The following is a 12,079-nucleotide window of genomic DNA, read 5'->3' as shown; positions in this document are numbered from 1 at the left end:
TTCTCAAAGATAGACCACATGATAGGACACAAAACGAGCCTCAACAAATTCAAGAATATTGAAATCATACCAAGCATTTTCTCTGACCAAAAAGGACTGAAACTGGAAACCAACCCCAAAGGAAAAAACCCAAAACACCCCAAATCATGGAGACTGAATGGTATGCTATTAAACAATGAATGGGTCAAGAATGAAATTAGGGAAGAAATCAGAAAGTTTCTGGAAACAAATGAAAACGATCTCACAACAACCCGAAACTTATGGGACAGAGTGAAGGCAGGCTTGAGAGGGAAGTTTATAGCAACACAGGCCTACCTAAAGAAGATAGAAACATTTCAAACAAACAACCTAACCCTATGCCTGCAATAACTCAAGGAACAACAGCAACAACAGCCCAAAGCAAGTAGAAGGAAATAACCAAGATCAGAGCAGAACTAAATGACATAAAGACTAAAAGGACAATTCTAAGGATCAATGAATCCAGGAGTTGGTTTTTTTAAAAGATAAACAAAATAGACAAGCCTTTAAGTAGGTTCATCAAGAAAAGAAGGGAGCAGACACAAACAAACACAATCAGAAATGAAAGAGGAGAGATTACAACTGATACCACAGAAATAGAAGGGATTGTAAGAAATTACTATGAAGAACTGTATGCCAAAAAAATTGAAAACCTAGGGGAAATGGATACATTTCTAGAAAAATATAATCTTCCAAAACTTAATGAAAAAGAAACCAAAAATCTGAACACACCAATAACAGCAAAAGAAATTGAAGCAGTAATCAAAAAACTCCCATCACACAAAAGCCCTGAACCAGACGGTTTCACAGGAGAATTCTACAAAGCATTTAAGGAAGAGCTAACCCCTATTCTCCACAGACTATTCCAAAAAATCCAGAAGGATGGAAAACTTCCAAATTCTTTTTATGAAGCCAGCATCATCCTAATTCCAAAACCAGATAGAGACACAGCAAAGAAAGAAAACTTCAGGCCAATATCACTGATTAACATGGACGCTAAAATCTTCAACAAAATATTGGCAAATCGCATCCAACAATATATCCAAAAGATTAGACACCATGACCAAGTGGGATTCATCCCAGGGATGCAAGGATGGTTCAACATTCGCAAATCAGTAAATGTAATACGTCACACAAACAAAAGCAAAGACAAAAACCTCACGATCATATCCACAGACGCAGAAAAAGCTTTTGATAAGGTACAACACCCATTTATGATAAAAACACTCAGCAAAGTGGGAATAGAGGGAGCATTCCTCAATATAATAAAGGCCATATATGAGAGACCTACAGCCAATATCATACTCAATGGGCAAAAACTAAAAGCTTTTCCACTAAGATCAGGAACAAGACAAGGATGTCCACTTTCACCACTTCTATTCAATATAGTTTTGGAAGTTTTGGCCACAGTGATTAGGCAAGAAAAGGAAATAAAAGGCATCCAAATAGGAAAGGAGGAAACAAAACTGTCACTGTTTGCAGATGACATAATAGTATACATGGAAAGTCCTATAGACTCTACCCAAAAACTGCTCGAACTAATTAATGAATTTGGCAAAACAGCAGGATACAAAGTCAATATCCAGAAATCAAAGGCATTTTTGTATACTAACAATGAATTAGCAGAAGCAGAAATCAAGAAAAAAATCTGCCCTGGCTGGTGTAGCTCAGTGGATTGAGCGCGGGCCTGCGAACCAGACAATCGCGGTTCGATTCCCAGTCAGGGCACATGCCAGGGTTGCAGGCAGGTTCCCTGCAGGCCAGTTCCCAGCAGGGGACGCACAAAAGGCAACCATACATTGATGTTTCTCTCCCTCTCTCCTTCCCTTCCCCTCTAAAGATAAATAAATAAAATCTTTTTTTAAAAAAAGAAAAAAAATCCCATTCGATATAGCAAAAAGAAAAATAAAATATCTGGGAATAAACCTAACCAAGGAGGTAAAAGACCTGTATGCAGAAAACTACACAGCACTGAAGAAAGAAATCAGGGAAGACACTAACAAATGGAAACATATACCTTGTTCATGGATTGGAAGAATTAACATCATCAAAATGTCCATACTACCCACAGCAATATACAGATTTAATGCAATACCTATTAAAGTACCAATGGCATATTTCACAGACACAGAACAAACACTTCAAAAATTTTTATGGAACCATAAATGAGCCTGAATAGCAGCTGCTATTTTGAGAAAGAACAAAGTAGGAAGGATCACAATATCTGATATCAAACTATATTACAAGGCCACTGTAATCAAAACAGCCTGGTACTGGCATAAAAACAGGCACATAGACCAATGGAACAAAACAGAGAGCCCAGAAATCAACCCAACTCTCTACAGTCAATTAATATTTGACAAAGGGGGTAGTAACATAAAATAGCGTAAAGATAGCCTCTTCAACAAATGGTGTTGGGAGAACTAGACAGCTATGTGCAAAAAAAATGAAACTTGAGCACCGACTTACACCATACACCAAAATAAATTCAAGGGGGATAAAAGACTTAAATATAAGCCGTGACACCATTAAAGTCCTAGAAAAGAAAATCTCAGATATTTCACACAGCAACATTTTTACAGATATGTCCCCTAGAGCAAGGAATATAAAGGAAAGAATAAACAAATGGGATCTCATCAAAATAAAAAGTTTCTGCGTGGCTAAAGAAAACAGTATTAAATTTAAAAGACAACCCACTGTATGGGAAAACATATGTGCCAATGATACCTCAGACAAAGGTTTAATCTCCAAAATATACAAAGAACTTACATGACTCCACTCTAAGAAGACATCTAACCCAATTAAAAAATGGGAAAAGGACTTGAACAGACACTTCTCCAAGGAGGACATACAGAAGATCCAGAGATGCATGAAGAGATGCTCAATATTGTTAGCTATCAGAGAGATGCAAATTAAAACCACAATGAGATACCACTTTACACCAGTCAGAATGTCTATCATAAACAAAGCAACAAACAACAAATGTTGGAGAGGTTGTGGGGAAAGGGGTCCTTAGTTCACTGTTGGTGGGATTGCAGACTGGTACAACCATTATGGAAAACAGTATGGAAATTTTCTCAGAAAAATTAAAATTGACCTGCCTTTTGACCCAGCAATTCCACTGCTAGGATTATATCCTAAGAATCCTAAAACATCAATATCAAAGAACCTATGCACCACAATGTTCATAGCAGCACAATTTATAATAGCCAAGGGCTGGAAGCAACCTAGGTGCCCATCAGTAAATGAATGGATCAAAAAATTGTGGTACATATACACAATGGAATTCTATGCAGCAGAGAGAAAGAAGAAGCTCCTACCCTTTGCAATAACATGGATGGAACTGGAAATCATTATGCTGAGTGAAATAGGCCAGGTGTTGAAAGACAAATACCATATGATCTCACCTTTAACAGGAAGCTAAACAACAAAACAAACAAGCAAGCAGAATAAAAACCAAGACACTAAAATAGAGAACAAGGGGACAATGACCAGAGGGGAGAGGGAAGGGAATTTAAGGGGGAAAAAGGGGAGGGATTTGGAGGAGCAAATAGGAAGGACACAGGGACATGGACTGGGGGGGGGAGGAAATGGGAGGGAGGTGGGGAGCAAGGGGCGGGGGAGGCTGGGATGGGAAAAATAGACAAAAAACTGTACTTGAAAAATAACTAAATAAAATAAAAAAAACAGCTATTAAAAAAAGAAAAATAACTAAATAAAATTATTTTTAAAAAAGAATAAAAAAATAAATGTTTAAAATTTTATACTCAAGAAAACATGGAAACTAATACACAGTATAGATTATTTTATAACTAAGGGAATGTCTGTATCATAACTGATAAATGCATCTGGTCTATCGCAAATATTTTCTATTTTTAAAAATATAGTTATTATCAATTTCATTACATATTATATTCTTTTGATGCATTTTTGTGCCTTCTTTCAGACCTTTACAGGGATCTTGATAGACATTCTAACCAAGGCATTGAGAATTAAAAAAAAATAAAACAAATAGTGAAAGACTAAATGCTTTCCCCCTAAGATAAGAAACAAGGCACGGATGTACATTTTCACCACTCTTATTCAATATAACACTGGAATTTCTACCCACTACAATAATGTAAGAAAAATGAATAAAAGGTATATAGGTTGGAAAAGAAAAAATAAAATAGTCCCCATTTGTACGTGGCATACTACAAGAAATGTGGCTATGTAGAAAATCAATAAATTGAAAACTTATTTGAAAAAAAAATAACGAAGGAGAACTTCCCCAATTTGGCAAAGGAAATAGACTTCCAGGAAGTCCAGGAAGCCCAGAGAGTCCCAAAAAAGTTGGACCCAAGGAAACACACACCAAGGCACATCAAAATTACATTACCCAAGATGAAAGATAAGGAGAAAATCCTAAAAGCAGCAAAAGGAGACAGTTACCTACAGAGAAGTTCCCATAAGACTGTCAGCTGATTTCTCAAATAAAATTTACAGGCAAGAAGGGGCTGGAAAGTATTCCAAATCATGAAAGTCAAGAACCTACATCCAAGATGACTCTATCCAGCAAAACTATCATTTAGAATGGAAGGACAGATAAAGTGCTTCCCAGATAAGGTCAAGTTAAAGGAGTTCATCATCATCAAAACCTTATCGTATAAAATGTTAAAAAGACTTATCTAAGAAAAAGAAGATCAAAACTATGAACAGTAAAATGACAACAAAGTCACAACTCTGAACAACTGAACCTAAAAAAAAACAGAAACTAAGCAAACCACTGGAACAGGAACAGAATCACAGAAACGGAGATCACATGGAGGGTTATCAGTGTGAAGGAGCAGGGGAAGAATGGGGGTAAAAAGTACAGGGAATAAGTCTAACTGGTAGGCACAAAATAGATAGGGAGAGATTAAGAATAGTATAGGAAATGGAGAAGCCAAGGAACTTATATGTACAACCCATGGACATGAACTAAGGGAGAGGAATGCTGGAAGGTGGCAAGGTACAGGTTTAGAGGGAGGATAAAGGGGAGAAGAAATTGACAACTGTAATAGCATAGTCAATGAAATATACTTAAAAGAAGAAAATCCCAAAGAATTAGCACAAATGGCTTTTAAAACTGAGCTCAGCAAGGTCATAGGATATGAGATCAACATTCAAAATTCAAGTTCATTTCTATATACTAACAATGAACATGTATAAACAAAAATTTAAAATATAATACCATTTATAACACCTCCAAAGAAAGTGAAATACTTAGGCATAATGTTCTGTGGATTGTACAATATCAATGTCAAAACCTAGTTGTGATATTTTAGTATATTTTTGCAAAATATTATTATTGGTAAAAATTAGGTAAAGGTTACATAAGACCTGACTGTATTATTTCTTGCACCTACATGTGATTCTGAAATATCTCAAAGTGAAAAAATTTAATTTTTATAAAAATATCACTAACAATATTAAGAATATCAATGAATAGATTAAAGACTGCTACGTATATGTATTATTTCAAGCTTACCATAACTAGGAGTGACGATGAAAGATGTTGTATCAGTGGCTTGTGCACTGCCACTTTCCACTGTCGAAGTTGGGCAAGTCACTGTCTCAGACCTCGCTTCTGTGTGGGAGTCTGTTTGAACAATATTTTGTTAAGTAAAACATTTTAAGTGCTGAAAGACAAGAGACTCTCAACAGTAATTTTTATATCAGGAAAAACTATTTTTTAGGAATGAAGGAGAAATAAAGACATCTGAAGACCAAGGAAAACTTTTAAAAAATGTCACTGGCTGATGTATCCTTAAAAATGGCTTAAGGGAAATCTTCACATCAAAAAGATATGGTGAATGAAGGAATCTTGGAGCATGAGAAAAAGAAAAAAAAATGGAAAGAGCAGAGAAACTTGAGTACTCAAACCTGGCAGGTGGTAATGTAAAACAGTACAGCTACACTGGAAGACAGACAATATTTTACAAAACTCTACTTACCATTACCATAGGACCCAGCCACTGTGCTCTTGGGCATTATCCCAGAGAAATGAAAAACTGATGTTCACACAAAAACTTGTACACAAGTATTCATAGCAGCTTTACTCCTGATAGCCAAACTGGAAACAACCCAGATGTCCTTCAACCAGTGAACAGATAAACAAACTATAATACAGCCATACCATGGAATAGTACTCAGCAATACAAAAGAAAGAACCACTGATATTCACAGCAATTTAGATAAATCTCCAGGAAATTATGCTGAATGAAAAAAAAAGGCAAGCCCAAAGGCTTATATACTATGCATGTTTATTTATACAAACCTCTTGAAATGACAAAATTATAAAGAAAGAAAGCAGATTAGTGGTTGCCAAGGGCGAGGGCAGGGTAGGATACAGGTAGGAGGGGGAAGGGTGAAAGGTGAGTGGGCAATAGGTGAGATCCATGTGGTGATGGAAATATTCTGAATAGGGACTCTAATGGGGGATATGGAAAGCTACTCATGTCTTGAAAATTATATAGAACTGAATATATGTACATGCACAAACATATACACACATAAAAATACAAATAAAATTAAGAACATCTCAATAAAATCTGTGAACTCCATCAATGTCTCTATCATGGTTGTGATACTTTACTGTAGTTTTACAAAATGTTATCAGAGGGGGAAACTGGGTAAGGTGTACACAAGATATCTCTGTATTGTTTTTTTAAATTTTTATTAATTTATTTTTAGAGAGAGGAAAAGGGAGGGAGAAAGAGAGGGAGAGAAACATCAATGTGTGGTTGCCTCTCATGCACCTCCTACTGGGCACTTGGCCTGCAAGCCAGGCATGTGCCCTAACTGGGAATCAAACTGGCAACACTTTGGTTCACAGGAGGGCACTGAACCCACTGAGCCACACCAGCAGGGGCTGTGTATTGTTTATTACAATTACATGTGCAGTTCAGTTTTCCTCAAAATAAAACTATTACTTTTAAATTAATTAATTTTAATTAGTTTTCAATTAGTAAAAGCTACCACCTGCTCACATTAAGTATGTTAATAAATCTAAATTAAACAGTGCTATTTGTAATATGTATTATTCCAAACTCACCAACATTACAATGCATGACGACACGTGGACTATCTTGACCATTGTTATTTCCCAATAGTGGTGCATTACTCATCACCTGAATGTTCTCTCTCGGGTTGGTTTCTGCTTTGACCATTTCTATAAGGAGAACATTTTTCAAATGCTGTAAGGAAAGACTCTCAATCTCATATTCTACATCCAATGAAATTGTCCTTCAGTAGTGAAGCAAAAATAAAGATAGTTACAGACAAAAGGAAAAGTATTTCTCACTAACTGATTCAAGCTTAAAAATGGCTAAAGGAAAATCTTCAAACAGAAAGAATATAATAGAAAAATTCTGGAGCATCAAGAAGGAAAAGGAACAATGGAAAAAGCAGAAATACGGATGCAGAGAAAACAGATCACTCATATGATGCTAGTGGGAATGGAAAATGGTACAGCCAAAGTGGAAAGCAGTTTGTCAGTTTCTTATCAAAAACTAAGGACACAATTACCAAAGGACCAGAAATTGCAGTCTTGGGCATTCATCACAGAGAAATGAAAACTGTGTATAAGAATGAAATAAAACAAGATTAAAAACTATGAAGAGTATTTGTAGCATCTTTACCCCTAACAGCCCAAAACAGGAAACCCAGAGGTTTTAAACAGGTAAATAGATCCACACACCAAGGAACATCCGTACCATGATATACTACTAAGCAATAAAAAAAGAAGGAATGAGTGATATACACAACAACATATGTTGTCTCCAGGGAATTACACTGAGGGAAAGAAACCAGTCTCAAACGCCACAGGATCCATCTACATAGCAATGCTGAAGGGTCAAATTATATATCTGGAGAACAGCTCTGTTGTTACCAGCAGCTAGAGACACATCAGGGAATGGGAGTGAGGGGGAATGCCAATCAGAGGGAAGTAGGCATGCTTATAAAAGAGCAATATGAGTCATGGTGGTGACGAAACTGTTTGGGGGCTTGCCTGTGGTAGAGGACATATGAGAAAATAGTATAGAACTAAACACATGCATTAACACAAGTGCAACTGGGGACATCTCAATAATATCTGGATGGTATGTCATTTATTTTGGTTGTGATAATTTTCTACCATTTTATAAGTTCTTACAATTGGGGAAATTTGGGTAATGGGAACACAGAATTTCTCTGTATCATTTATTACAACTGCACATGCTGCTAAATTTTTCTGAAAATAAAAACTTTAATTAGAAAAAGCTACCACTGTCTTGGCATTAAGGATATTGATAAATATATATTAAATATGCTACCTGCCATAAGTATCATTTCATTTCTAACCCACCAAAACTGGGATGAATGCAGCAACATGGTGAGAAAAGTTTTGGCTACTGTTGTTTTCCAATAAAAGTGGACAATTTGTTGTCTTAGGGCTCTTTACCAAGTTGGTTTCACCTTCTACCAACACTTCTATAAATAAAATATTTTCAAATACACAGAGACAAATTTCAATGATGAATTCCATATCAGGTGAAACTATTCTTCAAGAACAAAGTAAAACTGGGACAACATGGATGGACCTGGAGGGGATAATGCTAAGTTAAACAAGCCAGAGAGAGAAAGACAAATACTGTATGGTATCACATATGTGGAATCTAAAAAGAAAGAGTCAAACTCAAGCAGAGAGTAGAATGGTAGCTGCCAGGGGTTGGGAAGACAGAAAAATAGGGAGACTGATAAAAAGGTGCAAACTATCAGTTATAAAATGAACTAAAGTCTGAGGGTGCATAACATGGTGACTATAGTTGATAATGCTGCATTGTATAATTGAAATTTACTTAGAGACTACAACTTAAGCATTCTCAGCACAAAACATAAAAAGGTAAATATGTGAAGTGATGGATGTGTTAATTAACCCGATGTTGGGAATCCTTTCACAATGTACATGTGTATCAAATCACCACACTGTACACTTTAAATATATTAAAATTTTTGTCAATTACCCCTCAATAAAGCTGAAAATTAATGAGCACTCAAACTGTTAAAAAAAGAATAAAAGGGAAATAAAGACATTCTCACATGAAAGAAAGCTAAAAGTATATATCATTAGGCAGTTTACACTTGAGAATGGCTAGAGGAATATGTCCTATTCAGAAAAGAATGATAAAAGAACAAATCTTGGAGCATCAGAGAAGAAAGAACAATGACAGCAGAAGAGATATGCATGTAGAGAAATGGGCTAACTCATGTATCACTGGCAAAAAGTAAAAGGGTAAGCCTCTCTGGAAAACCATGGGTAATTTTACATAACACTGCACATGCTATTACCATACAACCAAGCATCTGCACTCTTGGGCATTTATCTAAGAGAAATCAAAACTTATGTGTACACAAAAAACTGTTTATGAATGGTTATAGCAATTTTACTTGTAGAACTGAAAACTGGAAATAATCCAGATGTCCTTCAACAGCAATCCAAAACACAAACCATGGAATGGTCTTCAACAATAAAAAAAAGGAACTACTGATGCACCCAAGAAGTCAGATGAATATCCAGGGAGTAATGGTGAGGTAGGTGTAGTAATGAAAGTGCAAAGTGAGGCATCTGTATGGGGATGGAAATGTTTTCTATCTTGATTGTGGTGGTGAACATCACATTTATCCATTTGACAAAATCAAATAAACTTAAACACATACACACTAATCAATACAATTAAACTGGAGAAATCTCAATAAAATCTGTGGATTGTAGCAATGTCAATATCATGATTATGATATCCCATTATAGTTTTGTAAGATGTTATTGCTTGGAAGAATGAGTAAATCATAAATGGGTTCTCTCTATTGTTTCTTACAATAGCATGTGCATCTTAAATTACAAAAAAAAATGAAAGTTGAATTTTAAAACAGCTACCACTGACTCACATTAATGTGACATCCTTAAGGATGTCAATGGATCTAAATAAAACAGTCCTACTTGAAATATGTATCATTTCAAACTCACCAACATTAGGCTGGAGAGTGTAAGTTGAAAACTGAGTGCCTAGGTCACTGTTATTTCCCAATAAAAGTGGCTAAATTTTCCAATCTGGTTCATTTTTTGGAACTTCGGTAAGCATGTACCATTCACCTTCTGAAAGAAAATAACTCTCAGCTGTGAATTCTGTATGAGGCATAACTTCTTCTAGGAAATGGGTAAAATAAAGACAATCTGAAACAAAGCAAAACTGAAAGACTGTCCCCAGGTGACTTACCCATACAGAAAAGCTAAAGGAAAACCTTCAAACAGAAAGGATTTGATGAAAGAACAAAATCTAGAGCATCAGAAAGGAAGAAAGAACAATGGGAAGAACAGAAATATGGATATGGAGACACTGGATCACTCATACATTGCCTGTGAAAATGAAACATAGTACAGCCTCTCTGGAAAACTGTTTAGCAGTTTCTTACAAAATTAACCTGCTATTACCATAACACTCAATGACTGCACTTTTGACACTCATGACAGAGAAATTAAAACTTATATTCATAAAAAAACAGTATGTGAATGTTCACAGCAGCTTTACTTCTAACACCAAAATGTGGATGGGAAAAAAAGTAATGTCCTTCAAGGGGTGAATGACTGAAAACAGTATTGCAGCAAAGACATGAAAAACTCTTCAGCATTGAAAATGAAGTACTGATACAAGCAACAATCTGGATGGATCTTCATGGGATGGTGCTGAGTGAAAAAAAACTCAATCCTCAAAGGTTACATATCATAAGATTCCCTTTATATAATATTCTTGAAGAAATCACTGTTTGCCAGGGTTTAGGGAATGTTCAGTGGGGAAGGAGAGGGTAACCTGAAAGAGGTGGATGTGGCAAAATGGCACATTTGTATGGTGATGGAAATGTTCTGTACTTTGACTGTAGTTGTGGATAGCAAAGCTACTCATTTGGTAAAATTAAAAATAAATAATATAAACATACACAAGTTACTATAAGTAAAACTGGGGGTATCTCAAGAACATCTGTGCATGGTACAATATCAATGTCAATACCCTGGTTGTAATATTTTACTATAGTTTTGGAAAATGTTATCATTCGGAAAAAAGGGTAAAGTATAAAAGAATCTCTTTATATTATTTCTTCTAATACACATAAATTTAAACTTATTTTGAAATAAAAGTTTAATTAATAAAATATTTTATTATTTATGCTATTACAGTTGTCCCAATTTTACCCCCCTTGCCCCCCCTCCACATAGCACCTCCTCCCTCAGTCAATACCCACACCATAGTCCACATCCATGGGTCGTGTGTATATGTTCTTTGACTAACCCCTTCACCTTTTTTCAACCCCAGCAGTCCCTCCCATCTTACAGCTGTCAGTTTGTTCCATGTTGCTATACATGTGATTTTTCAAAATAAAAGTTCAATTAAAAAAATGAGCTCTCATTAGCTTGCACTAAGGATGTGGATGCATCTAGATTAAATATGCTACTTGTAATATTTATCACTAGAAACTCATCAGGTGGGAGGCAGAGAGATACAGAGGAAGAACATTGGCCACTTCCATTTATCAATGAAGTTGGGCAATTCATTGCCTCACGGTTGTTTTCCTGGCTGTTTTCTGCTATTTCTTGCATACCTACAGGAAGAACATTTTTCAAGCACTTAAGAAAACAACTCTCATCTATTAATTGTTTAAATAGTGAAACTATCCTTCATTAATGTATTGGAAATAAAGACATTTTCACAGGAAGGAAAACTAAAAGAACTTGTCCCTTGTAGGTGGCTTACTTTTAAAAAACGGTTAAAGGAAAGTGCTCAGATAGAAAGGTTACGATGAAAGAATGGATCTTTGAGCATGAAGAAGAAAGAAAGAATAATAGAAAGAGAAGAAATATGCATGCAGAGAAATTATATCACATATATTACAAGTTGAAAATAAAATAGTACAGCACCTCTGAAAAAAATAATTGGCAATTTCTAATAAAACTAAACATACAATTACCATATGACCCAGAACTGTCCTTTTAGGTATTTATCTCAAA

General features: G+C 35.5%; 1 protein-coding gene across 1 annotated transcript in view; it reads right to left on the bottom strand.

Moving 5' to 3' along the window:
- Positions 1-12,079, bottom strand: part of BEND2 (BEN domain containing 2) — a 53,871-nt gene that overhangs the window by 23,525 nt on the left and 18,267 nt on the right. The window contains 2 exon segments of the mRNA XM_053655774.1: positions 5,528-5,638; positions 7,094-7,210. Of these exon segments, the coding sequence (XP_053511749.1) occupies positions 5,528-5,638; positions 7,094-7,210 (228 nt within the window).

This window comes from Artibeus jamaicensis, unplaced genomic scaffold (genome assembly GCF_021234435.1).
Source record: "Artibeus jamaicensis isolate MK-2021 breed Jamaican fruit bat unplaced genomic scaffold, CSHL_Jam_final scaffold_1283, whole genome shotgun sequence".
Lineage (NCBI taxonomy): Eukaryota > Metazoa > Chordata > Mammalia > Chiroptera > Phyllostomidae > Artibeus > Artibeus jamaicensis.
Note: the sequence above shows the minus strand (reverse complement) of the source record. Positions and strands in the feature narration are given on the sequence as shown.